Raw genomic sequence first — 24,935 nt, 5'->3', positions numbered from 1 at the left:
ATTCACTTGATACTTGCAGAAACCCAGGCTGAAAGAGTGCACTTTATATGCACATCAGCTTTTTGACGGAGCATTTTCTTTCAGGCTGATCTGACCTGAGGTCCGAGGGGTTTCGTGTGCACTGATGTGTGTGAGTGCAACGAACCTGCCAGGCTTCTAACTGCTGAGACAGGTTGAGTTTCTGCTGTATCGCATCCAACAGCTGACTGTTCAGAGACATGATGTCTATCTTACACTTCGCCAGCTCCATCTCCACAGCTTTCTTCCTGTAACAGGGAAAAGAAGGAGCAAAAGAGTTACAGAACAGCATCTGAGGTTAATGTTGTGATTGGCAGAATGAGGTCACGGGTACAGGCTGCACTGATATGTGTAAAAACTTTAAGACATCTTCTAAAAGACTCTCTCTGTGTCTAATCTAGCTGTACACAATTGCTGAAAATGACCCACTGAGATGTTCTCACAAGGAAAATTAGCTCATAAAGATACTAAATGACTTTATTCCTTTCTAAAAATGAAATAATTTTAGTGGTTTATGGTGTTAGTTCATTGCTATAAGCAATAGTAAAGCCAACATTTGAGGAATCGTTCACATCTGTAGCTGTGCAGAATGAGTGGCAAACAAGTGTGCTTAATTGAATTGAATGCGCACTTGTAATTAAAATAGTTAACTTTACTTGCAAATAATATAACATTAATGAAATAAAAGGCCACTCAAGTGCACTTAAAAAGGTTTACTTTGATGACTATATATTTAATTAACACACTTAAGTACAGGTTCAAAAAAGTCACTTGAAAAAAATGTCAAATTCAAAGTTTTAATTTAAAGTGCATTTATATTTAACATGTTTAAAGAAGTACACTTATTTTCATGCAAAATACTTCCTAATATCTAAAGTGCTTGATTATAATTTTAACTGTATTTTAAATGTATTAAATTCCAACTTGTGGAAAGTGTAATTACACATTTAAATACATGACATACAAGATTCAATAGATATTATATTAAACTATATTTTAGTCTACCATAAATGCTTGTCAATCAAGTACACTTTAACTATATTTTAAAGGCAATAGAAGTATTTATGAAATTACACATAAAGTCCTACTTAAGTGGGTCCAAATAACACGCTAAAGTTCAGTTAACTGCATTTAATATCAAACTACAATACATTTTTATTTTATTTTATTAAGTGTCCAAAAACATTACATTCAATTTATTTGAACTTACTGTAAGTATATTGTTTTAAAATCGATTATTTCCTTAATAAGTACTCTGTTAAATGCTAAATGCTAAAGTGTGCTTCTTTTTCACATGAATTACATGCTGCAGTTAAATATTTAGTGTCAGAAGTTTGTTTAAATCACTAACCTAAAATACGAGCAAAAATAACAGCGATGAGTAACTTGAAAACACCACTAATTCACTTTAAAGGAATAATGAAATATTGCTGAAAATTTAGTCAGAATCTCATTCTGACGGCACCCATTCAATGCAGAGGATCGATTGGTGAGCAAGTGATGGAAGGCAAAATTTCTCAAAACAAACTCTTGGATGGTGAGTAAATTTTCAATAAATTAAATTTTTAAGTGAACTATTCCTTTAAAGGAACACTCCACTTTTTTTGAAAATAGGCTAATTTTACAACTCCCCTAGAGTTAAACAGTAGAGTTTTACCGTTTTTGAATCCATTCAGCTGATCTCCGGGTCTGGCGGTAGCACTTTTAGCTTAGCTTAGCATAGATCATTGAATCGGATTAGACCATTAGCATCTCGCTCAAAAATGACCAAAGTTTTTCAATAATTTTCCCATTTAAAGCTTGACTCTTCTGTAGTTACATCATGTACTAAGACTAACGGAAAATGAAAAGTTGTGATTTTCTACGCTGATATGGCTAGGAACTATACTCTCATTCCGGCGTAATAATCAAGGAACTTTGCTGCCGTACCATGGGTGCAGCAGGCGCAGTAATATTACGCAGCGCCTCAAAGTAGTCCCCAGCTATAACTCTTTGGTCATTTTTGAGCGAGATGCTAATGGTCTAATCCGATTCAATGATCTATGCTAAGCTAAGCTAAAAGTGCTACCGCCAGACCCGGAGATCGGCTGAATGGATTCAAAAACGGTAAAACTCTACTGTTTAACTCTAGGGGAGTTGTAAAATGAACCTATTTTCAAAAAAAGTGGAGTGTTCCTTTAAGGTAAGAGGATATATGTACTGTATATGTGTGTGTCGTACTTGGCAATGGCTTCATCTCTGTCTCGTATAGCGCTCTGTAACTGTTCGTTGGGCTCGTGTACTTCTGCCATCGCTCTTAACCGCTCGTTCTCCTCTGTTGAAGAAGAAACTTCCACCGAGAGCAGCGCCACCTACAGGATCCAGAGCAGAACCACAGGACAGATTAATTAATTAATGAAATCAGGTGTTTTTATACAGCAAGTGTTAATGTATGTGCAAGTACCTGATTATGGAGCTGTAGCACCTCCTCCTGACTGTTGTGTGTTTTTTCCTCCTCCTGTTCGTACAGTTCTCTAAGCTCTCGCAGCTCCTCGCTCAATTTACGCACCTGCTCCTCCAGAACCTCCTCATCACTGCGCCGTGAACCCTGAATGCACGCAAAACACACGTTGAATAGTAATAATGTTTGCAGTAAAGCTTGCAGATGTGCATATGATTGTTACCGTAGATTCGTTGCCGTCCAGCAGGTTTCGCGTGAGTCTGCGCAGCTCCAGAAGACTAGCGTGCAAACTCCCCGTGGGGACGTCTTTAGCCGACAGCGTCTCTGAAGACTCGTCCATGGACGAGTCTGTGGATAAGGCGGAGTCTGTGATGTCATTTCCTCTCAGCTGGGAGCAGATGGAGCGCACCTGACAGTAAGCCTCCCACAGCTGCAGCCGGAGCTGAAGAAAAGAGAAGAATGTTCGACGGACTCTTTACGAGAACATAAATGCAAACGAAGTGTAATGTGTTCCAACATTTTATTGCATGTTAGTTGCAATTAAATAAAAATGCATTATAGTTTCAGTTTACATTAAATGCATATAGCTGAACTTCAGAGTGCTTTTCTGGCCCTCTTAAGTAGTACATCTTTATATAGTAATAATTTCATAATTCTATTGTATTTGAAACTGGTTAAAGTACTGGCAAATGTACTGACAAGCATGATATGCTTATGATAAACTAAAATATACTTTAAGGCCATATCTATTGAAACTTGCATGTCATGCATTTAAATATATTAATAATTACACAATTGTAATAATGAAGTTGCAGTTTAGTATATTAACTTTAAATGCAATATCAAATAACACTACAGGTCAAATTATAATCAAGCACTTCACGTGTGCATTAGTATGGTTAGTTGCATCAAAAGTGTACTTTTTGAAAGCTCAACTTTAAAAATTAAAACATTATGATTTATGACCTTTAAAGTAAAATGTTTAATTTTACATTATTACAATGTGCACTTTTTAAAACTTAAGTGTGTTAAGAAACAGTCATGAAAGTGTCTCTAAGCATGATTGATTGACCTTTTATTTCATTAATATTTTATTGTTTACAAGAACAGTTTTTAAGAAATGCACTTTGGCATGTGCACATTCAGTACAATAAAGCACACTTCTTCTTCACAAGGGTCCTTCTGCGCAGTTTGTTCTACATGTGAATGATTCCTCAAATTATGTGGCTTGATCACATTTGCAATTTTAACAGTAAGCATGCCACAGATTTTCAATGTGTTTCCATTCAATGCTTTTTCCAGTGTTTTGTGATTGCTGTTTTTAAAGATCATTTTTATAGGTATTTGTTCATGCAAAAATCTATTTCTAGTCTATGGAATATTTAAGAGCTGAGCCTAACAAGAAAAATGCATCTTCGCTATAGACTAGTATATGCACTCCAAGAATGTTTTTAATTTGATAAATTCAATGACACCTCCAGGACTGGAAATTACAAATTTCCTGATATTTCCAGATTTTCCAAAGTTGGATCCATTTCTGACTATTATTGCAAAGACACTATTCAAACTTATTGACACTTTATTTTCCTTTTTTTTGATATTGTGCAGTGCTCTGACACAATTTGCATTGTAAAAAGCGCTATATAAGTAAAGGTGACTTGACTTGACTTGACTTATCAATGTTGAAAACAATTGTGCTGCTGCATATTTCTGTGGAAACTCTGGTACATTTTATTTTCCAGGATTCTTTGATGAATAGAATGTTCAAAAGAACAGCACTTACTTGAAATAGAAATATTTTGTAACATTATAAATGGCACTTTTAATCAATCCATGTGGTCAAGGATTTCTTACTGAAAAAATAATTTGAAAAACTACTGACCCCAAACTTTTGAACAGCACAAATGATGGCAAATCTTGTCGTTTTTGTGTACAATAATCATCAGATGATCAGTGAACGGAATGAGTGCTCTATGATTGAAACTAAGAGTTACTCAATAAGCAAACTGTGTCAGTCAGAGTGTCTCTTCCTGTCTAAGTGGGCGGTTCATACCTGCTCTCTCTCCTGCTCCAGCTCCTCCTGCTCCATGCTCTGCTCGATCTCACAGAGGAGGCTGTGTGGGTTCGGACTGAAGCCCTGTAGACTGCGTTCCTCCGTCAGCTCCTCCAGACGAGCGCTCAGCTGCCGGTGAGACACACGCACTTCCTGCAGCTCCAGCTGACTCTGGCGCAGCTGACACAAACACACAAGAGTCAGAAAACACTCACAACACACCTGAGGGAGCACACTGGGTGCAAAAACAACCCGCTCCACAAGGCATGTTAAGTTAGCGCACTCCTGAGAAATAAAGGAGCCGAACGCGACTTGTCTGTCCCTGTAAATGCAGCGTCATAATAAAGGAAGTCTGGGCAGTTACTCATTTCATTGTGTAAATACTCTATTCTCAGACATTGTTGTCATTTATTCCACAACCACAAGTGTCTGATAATAGAAATAAATCAGTGTTTGTAATATGTGATTCATTTCAGAGCTCACTATGACTAAATTCATCTCTTTTTACTTACATGGTATCTGCAGTTTATTGTTTACGATGAGAGAATTCGCAATAGTGCATCAAAACTCTGATGTCTTCAGCGCTGACTAATCTACATGCCTCTGATTGGTCTTCGCATTTCTAAACTCAACAGAAACATTCTCAGCGCTGCAAATAACATCATGTAAAAGAAATCTGATGCAGCGTGCGCAGATTTAAATGTAGTAACGCTTTTCATTTTAACATTTAATTTTAATCGCGATATATTTAGTTTAATTTTTTCCCATTATCTTGAATTTGTGAGGCATTTTTCCCACAACCCCTGTTCATTTCCAACTCTGGTGCACAATATAATTTTTTTCCGAAGCTGTAATTAAAAGATTATTGGAGTAGGGGAGCACGGGCACAAAGTAACGCGGGGTTAGTTGTAACGCACGTTTTTAAAATATTTCCACACATGCTAGCATAACCAAATTTACAGTATTTACTAGTTACCATATCAACATTATATAGAGAAAAAAAGTCTTTTGAAGATATCGCTGAACATTTATTTTACCACAGTTAAGTGGCTTAAGTAAATTTTTCATCTCAGTTTTTATTACTAATTTAAAAAGAGACAAATCTGCTATTATTTTAATCTCAAATCTGTTATTTATCAGTTTAGATAGTTTTGCAATGCCTCGATAACTAGCAGAAGACACTAACCGGCTTTAAATGAAAGTTGCTCAGATGGGGTAAGTTGTAACACTGCGTTACAATGTGCCCTGTCGTGCTATTCTGTGACATTAGCGATGTAATTCACACTATTTACTTCAATACATTTTAATGAGAAACGACGAGAAACAGGTGAATAAAGACTGACGATCATTAATGTTCAGAAATGATTATTTCAAGACATGTAAAGCATTTTGGCTTGTTTCTATGGGCCGTCCCAGGTATGGTTGCAATGTGTTCATTGTCAAACTCAAAAATCAGATTACTTTTAATTATTAAAAAACGCCATTATTTTATTTAAAATAAATTATTATTTTATTTTACTGACAAAATATTTTAGTTTATTTTGTATATTTTTTTCATAAGATCAGATAACATTTTAGGGTGTCATATGGTCATGTTACAACGTGCCCCTCAGCTGTTACAATGTACCCCACCTACGGGGCATGTTGTCACATTTCACTTCCAATTTTTGAGGGTAAATAAAGAAAAACGTATACACTGTATTTATGAAACAAAGCGACATATTTGTACTAGACAAGTGTGAAATTACTGTGGATAAAAAATTATACTCTGAACACGAACTGGATTTAGTCAAAAAGTCAAAAAGTGTTACTTTGTGCCCCGCTCTCCCCTATGTGTTATAAGGAAATTCTTTCTTTGTATTTCTACTTTAAAAAAAATTCATTCAGTGTGTTGCTTACCATTTCTTTGTACTTACTTATTAAATTTAATAGTGATTTCTGAGTGAGAATTTCTATGGCAGATTTTTTCAGTGTAGGACTGGATTTTAAACTGTTTTGTATAAAGTACTATTCATTTCTTTAGAGGTAAATCTCTTTTAATGGAGAAATAAATGACTTGGATGCTTTCTAAAGAACAGTACGTTCTGTAAATCTTAAACTAATGAAAAAAACAAAAAAACTCTGATAACTGGAGGCCATCCAGCAAAACAGGAAGAACAGTGAATCAAACAATCAAATCACTGCTTCTCTAACAAAACAATGGACTGCTCATCTCTAATAACACTGAATTAAATGGAGAAAGAACAAGAATGACTTGGTTTGTTCATTATTCTCTCTCAGTTTGGAGTTTTCAATGGTTTCCTTTCATTCAGAATCACAACAGTTTCAGGTACACACTGTTCAGCTGGTTTAATACCTTTTATAATGTATGAATGGACATATGAATGGATGTACCTGCTAATTAACCTCAAAATCAAAAATAATATTTCGCTAAAAGACAAATGAAGCCTATTTTAGGACCATTAGGATTTTTAACATTATTGCATTATTTCATGTAGTTCATGTTAATTAAACTAATTTATTTATAAATCATGTAGCATTTTTTTGTATTGCATTTGATTTATCCTCAATTTAATAAAAATAAAAACTAATTACTCTCTCACTAATAAGAAACATATTGAAAATAACAAGAAAAAAAAACAATATCTGGCTGAATTACAGTACTGAGAATTTGAGGAGAATGTATTTAATTGTCTTGAAAATAATGTCACAATACAGACGTCTTAATGCTTCTTAAATAGGCTTTATTTAGTTGAGAATACATTTAATGTCTTGTTTCTTTCTTTTAATGGTATGCTCAAGTTCTTAAAAGATTTCATACGATTCACCCAAACTGAATCAAGATGCACTACAAACGTTTTTGTATATTACAGGGGGAAAATAAATAAATAATCAATCACTCAATCAATTTGGCCATAATATATTTCAAATATATACTGTAAACAGTGTGGCTTAAATGAAATATATTTAGTATAAACCAAAATATATTCTAAAATGTGGTTCTAGGGACAAGAAAATACATTTCCAATCATTGAGTAAAAAAATATATATATGTGTGTGTGTGTGTGAGTGAGTGTGTGTGTGTGTGTGTGTGTGTGTGTGTGTGTGTGTGTGTGTGTGTGTGTGTGTGTGTGTGTGTGTGTGTCTGTGTGTGTGTGTGTGTGTGTGTGTGTGTGTTTGTATGTATGTATATTTAGACAATATATAAAATATATTTCTGTGAATATATTTTGGCCATTATTTTTATATTTTTAAAAATATCTAAAAATGTGTTGTTATTGTTTTTGGGCTGTTGCAGTAAAAATATGCTAACAATATAAAGCAGGGTACATTTTGAGAGAAAATATCTGTTTTTTCTCCCCTTCATATTTGAAGCATAAATCTTTTAGGTTATTTATAACATGAATGCTTATTAATTTCCAATACCTATATACAGTACAGTTTTGCTTCCCTTGGTTTTTGCTTCTCAGTGTTCAGATATTTACTGAAAAACAAGACAAAAGTACTAATTAATAAAACGTTTTGATTTGTTTTGCAGTGTGACAGCCGCTCACCTGTAGGTCCTTCTCGTGACACTGCTTCTCCAGCACCAGCGTTCGCTCTCTCAGGTCGTCCGCCGTGTGCTGCAGCTGCTCGTTCTCCTCCAGCATGGCGTTCACGCGTCGCTCCAGTTCCTGCTTACGTTCTGACAACATCTTTATCTGCGGAAAAAAACACCAGGTTACTGACATCAGCATTATACAGCTTTAGTCTCTGATTGCAAACGTTACAAATGAATGAATCGCAATATATCTGAACCTTTATCAGGTCAATCTTGTGTGGTTTAGTGGATTAGTTTAATTTCTCCTGTAGTTGTAGGAATGCGGTGTTGCCAGGCATCGGTAGGGAGTCACTAACACCTCCATAGTCAGGAATGTGCTCTCGATAACGGGAATATTTCAAAACAACTCCTAGAAAATGCTGTTGCTCAGAGGTTGCCCTTTCACAGTTTAGAAAATTTGATGAGCTCTCAGTTGTTTTCTTTAACAATCATGCATTTTATTTAGCACACGTTTTAAAGGCGTAGTTCTCCCAAAAATGAAAATTTGCTGAAATTTATTCACTCTCAGGCCATCCAAGATGTAGATTTGGAGAAATGTAGCATTGCATCACATACTCAGCAATGGATGCTCTGCAGTGAATGGGTGCCGTCAGAATGAGAGTCCAAACAGCTGATAAAAACATCACAATAATCCACACCACTGCATTCCTTCAGTTAACATCTAGAGAATGAAACACTGCGTGTTTGTAACAAACAGATCATGTGAACTTTAAACCTATAATTTTCAGCTAAAATACGAGTCCATAATCCATAATAATGCTTCCTCCAGTGAAAAAGTCCATCTCGTCTGAATCAGGAGAGAAATCTGCACAGACCGAGCACCGTTTACAAGTGAAAACAGCTCCAAACAAATATGTGAATGGATATTGATGTGAGAGAGAACAGGAGATGGATTTTTCACTGGAGGAAGCGTTATTATGGATTATGGACTCATATTTAGCCGGAAGAAATTGTGTCACGTTAAATGATGGATGTTTCACAAAATGTTAATTGATGGACTGGAGTGGTGTGGATTTTTTGTGATGTTTTTATCAGCTGTTTGGACTCTCATTCTGACGGCACCCATTCACTGCCGAGCATCCATTGCTGTGCAAGTGATGCAATGCTACATTTCTCCAAATCTGATGAAGAAACAAACTCATCTACATCTTGGATGGCCTGAGGGTGAGGACTTTTTCAGCAAATTTTCATTTTTTTGTGTTCAGCATCGTCTCAAAGGCTTCTCTAAAATTTCTTGGAGAAATAAAAATGAGTTTTTGGTCCTGAATTGTGTGTAGCCCATGAAACAAACATGAGCAGAAGTTTTAGTGTCTCTCCCTCATGTTTTGACCTAGATCTGCAAACCTAGTTCACCAGCACTGAGGGATTCTCTGTGATTAACTGCATATGCTGCACCTTCCATCAGAACCACTGGACGTTTAATGCATATATCTGCTTCTCTTGAAGTTTTCATTTTAAAACATCTGATCTCAACAGCGACACTGGTATATTTATGTCCCGGTCGGCTCAGGGCGTCATAGATTGGAATAGACTCCCATTTCTCTCTGTCTGGCACTGACTGCAGTTTCGGGAACACCCAGACATTGCAGCATTTGCTCTTAAAATAGAACAGAAGTTTTCCTCGCTCAATTACAGCTCTAGTACACACACCACATGGGAGTCTTGCTTTTACATCTACATCTAGCTGCTAGTTTTCTCCCATTCATTCTTCTCTCAGAGACCTGTCTCTGCTTATTTATACAGTATGTGGTCAGTTGCAGGGTTGGATATTAACAGTGGCTTGAAGCAAAAATGCCCTCCAAATGATAGATTCTTGGGCAAAAAATGTTCCTGCACTATTGAACTAAATCGATAATATGTGAAATATGTGAAAATGAATAAAAAGTGTTGACCGTGACATTATATTAGGATCTGCTCATATTGCATCCAGGTTTATTATAGTTAACTAAAACTAAAACTTAAAAAAAAAAAAAACTGCAGTGAAATTTTTTAACTTATAACAAATAAATAAACATCAACTGAAATAAAATAAAATCTCATTTATATATATATATTTCAGCTAGTTGCCAAGGCAACATTTTAATTGACTTGTCATTTAACTTAATATAACTAAAAATTTAAATAAAAAACTAAAACTTGAATAAATGTATAGTTGATTCTAATTATATAATTAATTATTTTAAATAATTATTATAATTATTAATTTATATGGACATATATAAAATAAACAAAAACATATAAATGACAAAATTAACTAAATTACTCAAATTAAATTAAAATGAATATATAAAAAATAAAATATAAACTGAAATATTAATTTTGGACATATATAAAATAAACAAAAACTACTAAAATGACAAAAACACAACAAAAATACTAAAATGAATTTAAATTCAAATGTAATATTGCACACCAACCATTAAACTGTATTGATTATACTTTATGTAGGCTATTTAATAATCTCATATCTTTATGCAGTTGTTGTGTGAATACAATTCGAACACTTTTAAGCAGCATTAAACAGTTTGTGTAAATAAACAAAAATACCATGTCAGGTGTAGCCTTTGTTCCACCTTCGGAATGTAAAGATGACTTTTGTTGATGTTTATACACTTTACTGGTAACACTATAGTATTCTGGATTAACTGACTGAATTTAAATATCTGCCATAAAAGACAACACAGATGCATTTAATAGGATAATTATAAAAATTGCCCTTATGAAGGTAAAAAATGCCCCTTAATGGAAGTTAATTTCTGGGTGTGGTCTGTAGTGATGGAGGGAGAGTTGAAGTGATCCTGTAAATCAGCTCATCTCTGTATCAACCACTAATCATCTGACTAATTACCCTCCGTCTGTGAGCAAAGCCTGATACTGTAACCTCCAGAGACTCGTCTCAGTACCACGTGCTTCTCTTTATTCTGACTTCTGAATATCTTCTGTGGCAGTGCCATGATTCAGTGAAGTATCAGATGATATTACCATGTACTTTTAAATGCAGTGGGGTCCAAATATTTGGGACATTGACTTTTTTTTTTTAAATAAATGGAGAATTTTTAATAATAAAAAATATTTATAATTTAATATTTAATAATAAGTTTTTAAATCATAATATTAATATATATATATAAAATTTGTGAATATATTTAATTTCAGTTAAGTGAGAAAAAGTATAATAATTTTAACTATAGTGGCCTATAATCATATTCTATAATCATATTCCAGGGTTATGTAATGAGATTAGGTGTTGCAACATGCAAGAACAGTGGATTTCTCCTTCAGTCGCATGATGGGAGAGCTGTTTGATCAGCTGCTCCATCTCTTTGGAATATATATGATTCGATAGGGCTGAATATTGTTGAATTCTCAGTGTCTGACATCTCTCCAATGGCGCCACCAGGGACTCCTGGCCACCACACTGGCCACCCCACTGGCCAGTATAAATTTTAGTAGCATCAGTTATGCATTTCATCCCTAATGCACAGTCAGGCAGGCATGAAAACGCGCGTTCTTAGCACGCGCTTTGGGATTATGGCGAACGCGCGTCGGAAACGCACGGTTTTGTGTATCAAAACGCGCGTCTTCGACGTATGATTTCCTATGAAACGCGCGTTCTTGACGCGCGCTTTGGAGTCACCAAAAACGCGCGTTTTTGACGTGCGTTTATCATAACAGGAAATGGGCGTCGAATGCGTGCGTTTGGAGTCGGACAAAACGCACGTTCTGAACGTGTTACAGGTAAACCAAACAGGCAGAGCAAAGGTCTTTTGAAGTATCCACACAGGCGAAAACAACGTGCTCTTTCTGTAGTGTTCTCAAAATGGCACGCGTCAAAAGCGTGTGCTGACTTCATTGCCCGATTCTGTCATGTGTCCGCTATATCCTCCTGAGACCCCCCCAAAAAAGCTTTTTTTCATGTCATTACATTGTTTAGAGCATTAGAAAAAAATGGAAAATTAAAATTTTTGAAAAAATATATTTTATTCATATTTTTTTCCTAAAAAATAAAATGGCATGAATAGACATCAAAAAGGCAAAAACAATGGGATTTTTTTTTTTAAATCACCAATACATTTTTAGGGTTTATAGTTTTGGTGTGCCACCCCAAGATTTTAAGTGGCCCCATCTGGCCACCCCAATGAAAAATTTCTGGAGGCGCCACTGCATCTCTCATATGTTTCAGGATCAGCTGCCTGTCAGCGAGCAGATGGAAGAAGTCAGTGTGTAAGTGTTAAGATTGCTTTTAAGAGTGCAAGGTTTCAGTTTTTCTTCAAAACACATCTGGCTAAGATTGAAAGGATTCTGTGTTTGTATCCTGAATTGACTTTATGCAGTTATACTGTATTAGAAGAAGAAATCCACCTTTATATCTACATGTTTTACAAAATATAACAAAATACAGTCGATATGAAATGACCACATGCAGGACAAAACCAGATACATTACTCATGCAGAAGATGTGGAGAGTATTATTGTTGTTGTTTTTGTTGGGGGGGGGCAAGTTGCTGAATAATCAATAGGTGTTAATATCTACATTTCAAAACCTAGTGAGCTGCTTTCTTGTCTGTATTGTCTACACAGGCAGCAGTCATCTAAGGGAGCATCCTGAAATGAAATTAACCTCATAAATGACTGATCTGGGTTTTGTTTCAAGGCTAACGATGCAATTCTCTAAAAAGCATAAAAACACACTGCAAAAATGATTTACTTGATTAGTAGTTTTGTCTTGTTTTCCTGTATAAACATTATTAAATCCAAATGCATTTACTTGAGCCAAAGCAAAATGACTTAAGATATTAAGATGATATTTTATTTATTTTTTTAATTATTATTAACAACAATTCACAAACCTGAATAACAACATGATATCACATATCAATTCAACCCCCCCCCCCCCCCCCCCCCCCACCACCACCACCCTTCCCTTGCGGTCTCTTTATAATGGGGTACCTAATGGATAGAAAAGTAAAAGATATCTTCTGTAAAAAAAAAAAAAAAAAAAAATTGTGTTGAATAAAAAATGAATAAAAAATCTTCCAGTGTGGTAAGAAAATAGGCTTATTTTTATCACCCCATTTGTAGATATATTTTTGTCTTGTTTTATGCAAAAACTCACTTAATTTTGCTTCTCAAGTAAATGTATTTTGATTTAAGATTGTTTAGATATTTGTACTGGAAAACTGGAGTTTTTTTGCAGTTTACATCACAGAAACATACCCAAATTAGGTAAAATAGTTTATATTTAATGAGATTAAACTGTTTTAATCAGTACTGTATGACATAAATATTTAGCTAATATGCTGTCTTGCGAAAATCATAAAAACCTTTGTTATGATATTAATAAAACATTAATTAAAATCATAATGGAAAATACAAATAAAAATGAATTTGAAATATATGATTTTATTTTAGCTCATTTTAGTCGATACTCAAATAACAGTAGCAGGTCACTATGTTTTGGAGTTAATCTACAGATCCACATTTTCCCATGAATACAGATTTCCTCGGTTGTGTTAATTGAGATTTGAAGGAAGCTTTGTTTTGAGATTGTTAGAGACCAGCGTCATGAGCGTGTCCAGTGATGACGGCCTGTGAAACTCACGCTGGCGCTGTTTGTCCTGCGCTGTCACAACAAAGACGCCAGGAGCCAATTACACGGCCGTCTTTCACTGAAGAGGCCCACATTCACTTTGTGCAGCTGTTTTGAAGCTCAGACGTAACATGAAGCAATCGAGATATGATCCAGCAGCGTTTCGCATTGCACAATGAGATCATCACATCACAAAACCAACATGCAGAAAAGAGGAAGCGCTTCATGAGCACTTACTTCAAGCCCTTGCTGTTTAGTGCAGGAAACACATCATAATTTGAGGAAGGAAAACAGAGGAGAGCAGATTTTGAAATATATATATATATATATATATCTTGGTGTCATGACTCACTGCAAATAAGATAATCTACATCCCATAATGCCTCACCTCGGCCTGTAGGGTCTCAAGGCGCGTCATGTGCTGGTTGGTGGAGATGCTTTTCTCTTTGAAATCATCCCGTAATGAATGAACCTGAGTAGACAACTGTTTCTCCACCTCGGCGGCCTGTGGACACAAACACAGACATTTATATCAGATTCTTAGAGATATCTAGTCTATACAGGCTACTTTATGCAGTTAGTTTAGTATACCGTGCATAGTATGCAGATGGTCCGTATGCATGGAGCACTGCTACATTTGTCAATATACTGTACAACCAGCACCAGCTGAGTTTTGAATAGCATATTATAGTATTGCACTTTGGTTGCCAGTGTGAGACAAACTTTGTTCCACAATACTATGTGCTTGACCTTTTATTTAAATGTGACCCTGGACCACAAAGCCAGTCATAAGTGTCAATTTTCTTAAATTGAGATTTCTACATTTCTGAAAGCTGACTAAATGAGCTTTCCATTGATGTATGGTTTGTTATGATCGGACAATATTTGGCTGAGATGCAACTATTTGAAAATCTGGAATCTGAGGGTGCAAAAAAATCGAAACACTGAGGAAAATCACCTTTAAAGGTCGGCATGAAACGGAAGTTGCGATTGTCTTTTCTTCACATGCCTAAACAGCGCGCGCAGAGAGAGAGAGAGAGAGACTGGCTGAATGACTGAGCGCGTCCTCCAGGTTAAGTCACTTTCGTGAAATAAATTAGTTTGTGTTGTCCTAATATCCTAATATCTTTTCAGTGTTTAAGGGTAACACACTCCCTCTTGACTGGTGTCAGTGCTATGAAGTGAAGCATCAGCTTCAGCTTTCCCCTGTCGTTCACGCCTCACATCACTACCTCCGCCCTTGCGCCATCACTTGTGACCGGAAGAGTACAGGAGTCGTTTGGGGGGGGGTTATCATTTTTGATTGAAGATTACAAGGACACATGAATTTAAAAAAATAAAATAATGAAGGGCACGGATACATTATTTATAATAAACACAAAAGTATTCCATCAAAATATAAGAATTGTCAATTTTGATTTCATGCCGACTTTAAAGTTGTCTAAATGAAGTTCTTAGCTGTGCATATTACTGAATTTAAGTTTTGATATATTTACAGTAATGAATTCACTGAATATCTTCATGGAACATGATCTTTACTTAATATCCTAATGATTTTTGGCATAAAAGAAAAATGGATAATTTTGACCCATACAATGTATTGTTGGCTATTGCTACAAATATACCCCAGCGACTTCAGTCTGGTTTTGTGCTCCAGGGTTGAAAATTGTCAGGATATCAACATATGGAATTATTTTTATTTTCTTTCTTTTTTTTATTAGATACTGAACTGATTATAGCAATTTTTAACTATTCATTCATTCATTCATTCATTTCTGTTTTATTAAATTTTTTAAACAAACGTATAAACTTACTTTACAAGCTATACAGTGTTCTTCCAATCACTGGATTTAAGATTCATTTATTTTTTAATTATGTTTATTTTACAACATCAGGTTTACAGGCAGACACTATAGGTGTTTTAGAGCCACTAGATTTAACATGTATTTTTATTTTAGACCATTTTTATTTTATTTTATACTTTACTATTTTACTTTATTTAACAACTTGTATTTTTTCTTGAAGAAAAATCACATTTACAATGTTGGTGCTATAGGTGTTTTTGGGCCACTTGATTTAACATCTTATATTTTTATTTTAGGAACTGTGTAGCTGATACTATGAACGGTTTTAGTCTTCAGATTTTAATTTTTTTTTAAATCTGAAGATTTTAATATAGTCTTCAGATTTCTTCATATTTTTATTTTTCTATTTGATTAAATATATATATTTTTTTTTTTACATTTTATTTTATTTTTACAAAATCAGGTTTACAAGGTACTAGGCTTCTATGAAAGTTTTTAGTCACTGGATTTAACTATAATTAAATTTTTTTGTTTTGTCTTTCTTTATTTTGACAAAATCAGGTTTACAAGGTACTCCGCTAATACTATGGGTGTTTTTAAAGAAATTAGTAGCATTAGACTGTAGATATTCCAATGTTTTCTGTCTGTAAAATAATTTTGCTAGTTTTAGACAGACAACAAAACCTAACTGCTTCATGTTACATGACTCGAGCTGATTTGTAACCTTTTGACTTCATGTTACTGTAGCACACACTTTTTTAACAGTTTAGCACCTCTATCACTGTGAGAAGTTAGTTGTATTTCAGTATCTTTTAAAAGGTCAGTGACATGCACCAATGCAAAGATGCATTTGAAACACTCGCGTGAAGATCTGATCGATCATGTTATATGATTTCACAAATAATCGTATTAAAAGAGAGGTGAAGCCTGTTGCTGCCCCAATAATCTATGAGCATGAGTCATTTTACAGAACAAGTCAGAGAAATTCCACCCACCCACAAACACACACACACACACACACACACACACACACGCTCATTGATCACACTTGGCATTTCAGAGCGTCTGTAGAGCGTTCCAGCAGATCCTTGTGTTTTCCGAGCCGATTGGATGGCTGCGATCAGGCCACTGCAGCTGTGAGAAACACTCATTACCATCAGCCAGACTGCAGTCGCTAAACTGACTCACATCATCTGCGACTGTTGCCATGGAAACCCGGAGTCTTCGTGTTCACCGTGACGTACGAAAACAACAAAACTCACGCACCTGTCAACTTTGCTGTTGCAATGTCTCGTGCTGGAAACCATCTGAACGTGTTTTTATCTGAATTTCTGTCAGATTATGCAACAGAACTGTAACTATAACACTTTTATTTGTGTGCAGTTATAGGTTATAGTTACAGTCCTGTGACTGTTTGTTTTCATTTCAACAGAAAACAGACTTTAACTTGCAATTGTTAGTTTATATCTCACAATTCTATGAAAAAGGAGTCAGAATTGTGAGATAAAAGTCGCAATAACCTTTTTTTATTTTTTATTCAGTGGTGGAAACGGTACTAATCTGCACCTTTTATGGGGTAAATAAGGTACAAAGTTGTTTTTGATAGTACTGAACAAAAAATAAATAAATAAATAAAAATGGTTTAGATTTTACTTTGAAAATTGTCTAGTAAATTTAAAAAATAATTACAAAGAAAAAACAATTAACACTGAATTTAACAAGAAATTATGACGTAAAATACTAAAATAGTATTTTCTTGTAAAACGTACTTCACTAGTTTTTGCAGTGTAGCTGTTGTGTGTCTTTGCACACTTGTTTTTTTTCTAAAAGTATGTCTAAGTTATAGATTCCTAACTTTATTTATTCACTTGTATATCTGTGATGTCATTTTTCATGAGGGTTTGAGTCTTGCATTCCCGGGCAGGATGAATCTCCTGATTAAAGAGAATAGTCTTTCTAAAATAATACTCAGCCGTTTTGAGAACAAAGTGGAAACGTCAACCATCTTGACCTTGGCTTAAACTGTCTGTCGCCGCAGATAAAGACTGGAGCCAGATAAAGAAATGTTATAAGTAGCAGGTTTTCACTTGGAGAGCCCTGAATCAGACTGCTGTGGTTCTCATTAGCTTGATATTGTTTAAAGTTTAGGCCCAAAAAATCATCATGGAGTAATCACAGGGACATTTGAAGGAGTTAAGTCAAGCTGTTATGCTGGTTATCTGTATTTACTGTGATTTGTTCTGTTGACAGGTGCAAGCAGAGATGACCGGAGTTTTGTGGGAACAGGCGGCTTTATAGGCTTCACCGAAATAAACATCTACCGGAAAAACAATCAAAGGTTTATGTTTATCTTCACAAGGTTAGTGATTCGATTTTTTTTTTTTAAGTTTCCCAGCTAACAAAAATCTTTTAAGAATATATTTCTAACATTCCCATTAAGTAATGAAAATATTATTTCTGATTTTTTTCTAAAAGTTCATACATCCAGGTTTTTTTTTTTTTTTTATATTTAAAATATTTAATTATTTTTAAGAATGTTAAGGGAACATTCCATGTTATCATTTTTATCAATATGGGAATGTTACTTTTGTAACAATTCTGAAACATCTAATAACACTTTAAAAAATTTTTTAAAAAACATCCCATGAATGATAAATAATATTTTGTGCTCACGTTTTGAGAACATTATTAAAAAGCTAATACTTTACAATAAGGTTCCATTTCTTAACTATATTTAATGAATAAACTAACATTAACTAACAATGAGCAATACAATTGTTACAGTAATTATTCATCTTTATTAACATTAGTTCATTGCTAGTCCATGTTAGCTCAGGTCCATTAAATAACATTAATAGAAAATAAGATAATCCTTTTAGAAGTATTTTTCATTGTTAGTTTATGTCAACTAACTTTTTTAAATGAATCTTTTTATATAAATGTTAAGGGAACATTCCATTTTCTGTCTAGGATAATATTATAGGGATGTTACTTTTAAATGTTCTGTGAACGTAATATTTGAAAAACGTTTCAGGGGAAAAAACATTCCATGGATGACATTATTAAAAACCACATAACATTTGTTCATAACCCTGCCAGAACATTCTGAGAACGTTCCCTGTTGCATTTAACTGAGATGAAATTAATTAATCAGAGTTTGCTCTTTCATAGCTCAAGACACTCAGTTCTCAGTTTTATTTTACTTAAGATTTTCCTTATTGTTTGTTAAAAAACAGACATAAATGAGCCAATATTTCTCATACAGTGTGAATATAGAGCTAAAAATGAACATGCAGCAGCTCAGAGCGTTTAATCTGGAAGAAGTTGATGATAAATGTTTGCGTTTGATTTTTGATCACAAACTGGTATCTGGAAAAAGTCTTTTCCCAGGAAGCAACGGATTTAATCAAACATCTCTAGTGAATCTTAATTGTGATTTTCTTTCCCAAAGGATCTAACATAATTCATGACGGCATTGAAAGCTGAAGCGTAATTACATCTGCAGCACCTTCACGAATGATACTAATCAAAAAGCCATTAGTCATTTTGGTGGCTGTCCATTCAATAGTGTCATATCAGTGTGAATCGTGTCTGAATGTGGGAAGCTCTCGCAGCTCAACCTGACCCGCGGCACACGGCACACGTGTGGCTCACATGCCGGCCGTTTTTATTGAGCTGCAGGTGTCACGTGGAGCGTTGTGTCGGATCGGTGAGGTTGTGTTCATTTATGACTGCGGATCATGTTATTACATCTTATTACAGTTATACAGTATACAGAATTTCAAATGCAGGTTCACATTATTGTCTCTGCGCTTTATTAGTTATTGGTTCCATCACAGTACAGTGTGTGTGGGGGGGGGGGGGGGGGGGGGGGGGTCACGTTTCCATGGTAACACATGGAATTGAACATAACATTTGGGGTTGCCATAGCGATATGTGGGAATAGTGATTGGTGGTGATGATTTCCCTTAGTCATACTGTCAGAGGAAGAAACCTGTGACATTTCTGCAGTATAAACTGAAGACGCTCACAGCAAATCACAAAATAAAGCAATAAACCACAAATCATAAACAGTGATTTTATCGCATTTAAAGAGTGGTGAGAGGGTTAAAAATGCTTTTCAGTAACCCCAGCAAACGTTATATGATAAAACACAACAGTTTTTGTAAATAACTAGTGCTGTCTAAGGCAAGCATGAAAAGGATGTGCTAGGGATGAGATCAAACCTCTAACATGATGCATTAAAGGGATAGTTTATGACAAAATGACATGATTTTGTCATCATTTACTCACCCTCATATTGTTCCCAACCTGTTGTTTCTTTCTTCTGCTGAACACAAAATAATTGTTTTTTTATATTTTTGTTAATCAAATAGTTGCTGGTAGCCATTGACTTCCATAGTATGGAAAAAAAAATACTATGAAAGTCGATGGCTACAGCAAGTGTTTGGTTACCAGCGTTCTCCAAAATATCTTTTGCACTCAAAAGAAGAAACTCATACAGGTTTGGAACAACATGAGTGTGAGTAAATCATGACAAAATGTTCATTTTTGGGTGAACCATCCTTTTAATATTCTGTATATAATTATATTAATACATAATCTTTTCACACCAGACAGGAAGAAACCACCTAGCAACCACCCAGAACACCCTAGCGACTGCATAGCAATACTCTTTTTACACGAAGAACCACCTAAAAACCAACCTAGCAACCATGTTGAAACCTCCTAGCAACCTCCCAGCACACCCTTATGAAGTGAAAATGATACATTTATACACTCTATACATTTTGAGTAAAGACATTAATGTTTATATAGATTCACATTCTGATGCATGCATTTATGAACGGAGCCTATGTTTATCGCTTGCACGCATTTGTGGATTGTTGTGTACGAGTGTGCATCTCTTGCATGGATTTGTTGATCACCGTGCATGCATGTGGATCTCTTGCGCTTATTTGTTGATCACCGTGCATGCATGTGGATCTCTTGCGCGAATTTATGAATTACCATGCACGTGTGTGGATCATATTTGTGGAAGGTATTAAGACAGTTTTCTCTCCATACACCAACTGCGTAGCAACCCCCTGGCAATATACTAGCATCATAGTATTTCCATTTGTTTTACTGGGTTCTTAATTTGACTCAAATCATACGTCCCAGCAGGGATCAGAGATTTTCTTCTTCTTCTTCTGAAAGCTGTATCAGCACTCCTGCTATCTGAGCTCAGCATGAGTGCACTGTGGTGATCCCACGACCTGTTACTGATGTTGCTTTGCCATTCATTTCCAATGCAGCGTACAGTGAACATATAATCAATGCAAACATTATTAAAGGCTCAGAATCACCCCATCTTGGTAATGAAATGTAGGTCTATTTTGTTGTGGCACCCCCCCCCCCCCCACCCCTTCACCTATCTCTCTCTCTCTCTCTCTCTCTCTCTCTCTCTCTCTAAACCTTTGTAATGTAATTAGTGAAATGCTTCTCTCTGATCAGATTAGGCTGCTGGGGTTCAGGCTATTTGACAACCCCCTGCTTCCAGACAGACGTGTGTGTGTGTGTGTGTGTGTGTGTGTGCAACAGAAAGCATCTGTCCAACACAACACAATATGTTCAGTACATTAGCTAAACATTTATTCTGCCTGTATTTTTTAAGCTTTACCTACTAGATGCTCTACTTCATTATCTATTTATGTTGTCACTGTATGGCAAGCTGTTTTAACATTTAATCCTAAAAACATACTAGTATCTAGTTAATGCTACAAGTACTTATTTTTTAGTCTTATTTTTTATCTCGTATAAGATGCATTTGGTTGAGTTGCGCTGCAGTAAAGCGCTTCATTGTAGTACTACGGTGATTATCTCTTCAGCGCACCGCGTGAGCAGGACAAACAACAATGCAGAATATGAATAACTATGACTGGGGCTGTCATATAAATAATATTATAATAAGAACATTATTATAATAAAATGCTGTGAATGTTTAGAGTTTAGTTGCCATGTTTCTGCATGTTGTTGTACACAAAAGGAGCCTCGACAAGATTTGAAAATTCCGATTCGACTATATAAATACTTAGTCGAGAACACCCCTATTTAACTGAATAGATATTACTAACTAAAAATAAATACTAATATCATGACAAATAGATACTAGTATGTTTTATAGATAAAACAGCTTGCCATAGTCACTGTCTCTCCAGAAGAAAATTGTATTGCTCTAATATTTTGAATTATGTGACAACTTTGTTTCAGACATTTCTCCTAAAAGACCACTGAGAGAAATAAAAATGCAATTGTTGCATGTGTTAAAAATACAGAACTATAAAGTCATATAATCTCATTTGTGATTTAGTTTTCTTCAGAGTTTTTTCTTCTTCTTGTTGATGTTGTATATGTAAGTCATCACACAGTTCTTGCTGTTCTCTCTTGCTCGGTTTCAGTCAACTGGACGTAATGTTGTTGGTAAAGAGGATCTGGATTAAAGCCTAATCCCACTTGAGTTCATCCATGTGTCTCTCTGCCTTATATCACTTCCTGTTGCTTGTCCCACAGAAGGAAGGTCATCTGAGTCTGCAGCTCTAGATCCATCAGCAGATTTGTCAAGTCCATCTAGTTATCTCATATTCAGAGCCTCTTTCTTGCTTTAGAGTACATCACCGTCAGCAGCCGGCTATCTTAATTACATAAAAAAAAAAACAACACTGCCAAAATTTACCAGCCAAACCAGACCTTACTGCAAATCGTTTGCTTATATTTTGCTGGATTATATGACCATGTGGTCAAGATTTGACTAGTTTCTTCTAGTAGTTAAATGACAGATGTCATCATTTAGATTTTAAAAAGGCTCAAATGATAGCCATTTAAAAATATAGTGTATTTTGAAATTGGCAGGATTATTATTGGTTACTAAAACTAAAACTATAAAAAGGAGGGTGGGGGGGGGCATTTTTGTTGATTTGTTTAAATAAAATAAAATAAACATAAAAAAGACTTATTATATTTCAGTTAGTTGCAAATACAAAAGTTGCACATTTCTAGTTGAAATACAAAAATAATTAAATAATAATATCTCAAATAAATACATGAAATATTTTTTTTTCTAAAAACTGTAAAACAAACACAAACACAAATTACTAAACTTTAACCAAAAATCAAATTAAAACAGAAAATATAAAAATCAATTCAAAATATTATTAAAACCTATAATTATAGTAATTATACTAAACTAACATTATGTATTGGTCAGCCAAAATAAATGAGTCTTCAATGTCTTCACCCAATGTGAGTCAACTAAATAGATCTGTCAAAAGCACTATTATTATTTTTATTCATTTTAGTTCCCAGTGGATAAAAGGGTTTCATGATTTATTTTCTGCCCATTATTTTGTTTTGTTTTGTTTTTGCCCTCAGCTGGAAGCCCTTGTGCTGCCAGTCTTGATTAGTTTATCACCATCGATTCTTCTTCCATTTGTGTGTGTATTAATAGCATCACATGTGCTAATGATGGGACGTGTGTGTGTGTGGGAACTGACCAGGATTGACAGTGTTAAAGCATGTTATGGACAGCTGCAGTAAATCTGAACGTTAAAGTCATTAAGACTGAAGTTCAAAGCGGTTTGTCAGGGCGACACGGCTGTTTAGATACAGGAAGAGATTGTTGTCTGACCTCAGCTGCGTCAGTGCCACAACACCACAGCTCTCCTGGGGCAAAATCAATGAGACTCAATGAGAATTCAGATATGCATGTGAACAAGAGTCGCACACAGAAGCACAACCTAAACTCAATGTGGCATTTAACCTGCAAATCTCAATTTCCTGCCAAATCAATAAATGCCAATTTCCCTTCACTGCTCAGAAATTATGGTCTTCATTCAACATCAGTGATTCATCATTTTGAATTTCATCATGGTTCGAAGTGATTTCAACCAGTGTTTCAACCAGTGTTCAACCAGTGTTATTGATATCAAGACCTATATATTTATATGATGTCATGCATAAATGATTTTTCAGTATTTTAATTATTTTTCTTTAACCAGGCCTATAAATGTGCAGTTTATTTAAATATTCATCAATGAAGAAAGATGCATTTTACCTGCAGAAATGGCCTAGTTATGACATAACTACTAACTGATGATGCTAACCAGCCAAACAACACTGAGTCAGATGTTGCATTAATATTAGCCATATTACCACCTGATTTGCATCAAAATAACATGAATTTTGATGTCAACAGCAAAAGATTTGGTAAGCAGCTATTATCGTTAACTTAAACTATAACTAAAACCATAAAGTGCATTTTCATTATTTAAAAAAATAAAACATTAACTATATAAATGAAATAAAATATAAAAATGTAGACTAATTTTATTTCTCATTTTTGTTTAGTTTAAGATGAATTACTAAAATAATCAAAACTAAATAAACTAAAAACTATAAAAACAAAAAATTACAAAACTAAATGACTAAAATTTTAATTAAAATTAACAGAGAAAATAAAATTTTATATAATTAAATTGAATTACAAATATTAACAAAGTTTTTAATATATATATTTTGCTATCCTTTCTATGCATGATTATATGGCTAATTGCAATTAATTATTTGCTTTATTAGTTGCATTCTCATGTTTCCATGCTGTCTGAAACACTAACAGCACCTGTGGCATATTTTTGGGTTAAAGAATTAAAATAAAAGTCTCTGGATTAAACTACCATAAATAGCTAAATGTGACTCAAGCAAAACTGTGTTCCCTCACACAACTATTATCGAACTGATTGTGTCTGCTGGACAAAACACGCTCAAGTGCAACAGCTGACATATATTCAGTTATAGTCAAGCACAAAGATACAAAAAAAGTGTCTTTGAAAAGTTTACTTCTTCATCAGCCTCATTCATTGGCCACAGTTTAAAAAAATGTCCTGTGTATCTTCAAGGTCGCCCTGCTGGTCTGTCAGACAGGTAGATTGCATAATTGTGAGCCGCACAGCTGTTGAATTATTAAAAACGGAGTGGAGCGTAGAGTAATTGTCATGAGTTTGCGTAAGGTAGTGTCTCAGGAAGGTGAGGGGACTCTCTGTGCCGTAGCATGAAATTTATTTGTTTTCCACCTGCCTCTGTATGCATTTCCAGCCCACCATAATCAATATTTCAATTCAAAGAATGACCGGAATAATCATTCTGGCTTTTCTTGAGCACACTGCTTTATCAGTGACTTCCATGCAGACTGCCTTTGTCATGCATTGCGGTAGTTAAGGCTCAAGGCTGCTAACCAGAAGATTTCTGGCTCGATCTCCATAAGGAATGAACCATACGCATCACCAGGTAACTTCAGGTTACTATAGCCTCATGGCATTTTACATTTAGAGGAAAGTTTTATCTAAAGCGTACAGTACACGTGTTTTATCAGTGTTCATCCTTCATCGGTGTTC

The 24,935-nt window shown here is 34.9% G+C and overlaps 1 protein-coding gene across 1 annotated transcript in view; it reads right to left on the bottom strand.

Annotated features, from left to right (window-relative positions):
* The window catches only part of LOC306848611 (BICD family-like cargo adapter 1), a 45,398-nt gene that overhangs the window by 8,026 nt on the left and 12,437 nt on the right, over positions 1-24,935 (bottom strand). The window contains exons 3-9 of the mRNA XM_079383257.1: positions 14,091-14,207; positions 8,066-8,212; positions 4,512-4,691; positions 2,682-2,900; positions 2,462-2,605; positions 2,239-2,369; positions 146-266 (exon numbers count right to left, since the gene is read on the bottom strand). Coding sequence (XP_079239383.1) covers positions 146-266; positions 2,239-2,369; positions 2,462-2,605; positions 2,682-2,900; positions 4,512-4,691; positions 8,066-8,212; positions 14,091-14,207 — 1,059 coding nt within the window. The remainder of the gene's footprint in view (positions 1-145; positions 267-2,238; positions 2,370-2,461; positions 2,606-2,681; positions 2,901-4,511; positions 4,692-8,065; positions 8,213-14,090; positions 14,208-24,935) is intronic.

Source organism: Barbus barbus (genome assembly GCF_936440315.1).
Source record: "Barbus barbus genome assembly, chromosome: 28".
Taxonomy (NCBI): Eukaryota; Metazoa; Chordata; class Actinopteri; order Cypriniformes; family Cyprinidae; genus Barbus; species Barbus barbus.
Note: the sequence above shows the minus strand (reverse complement) of the source record. Positions and strands in the feature narration are given on the sequence as shown.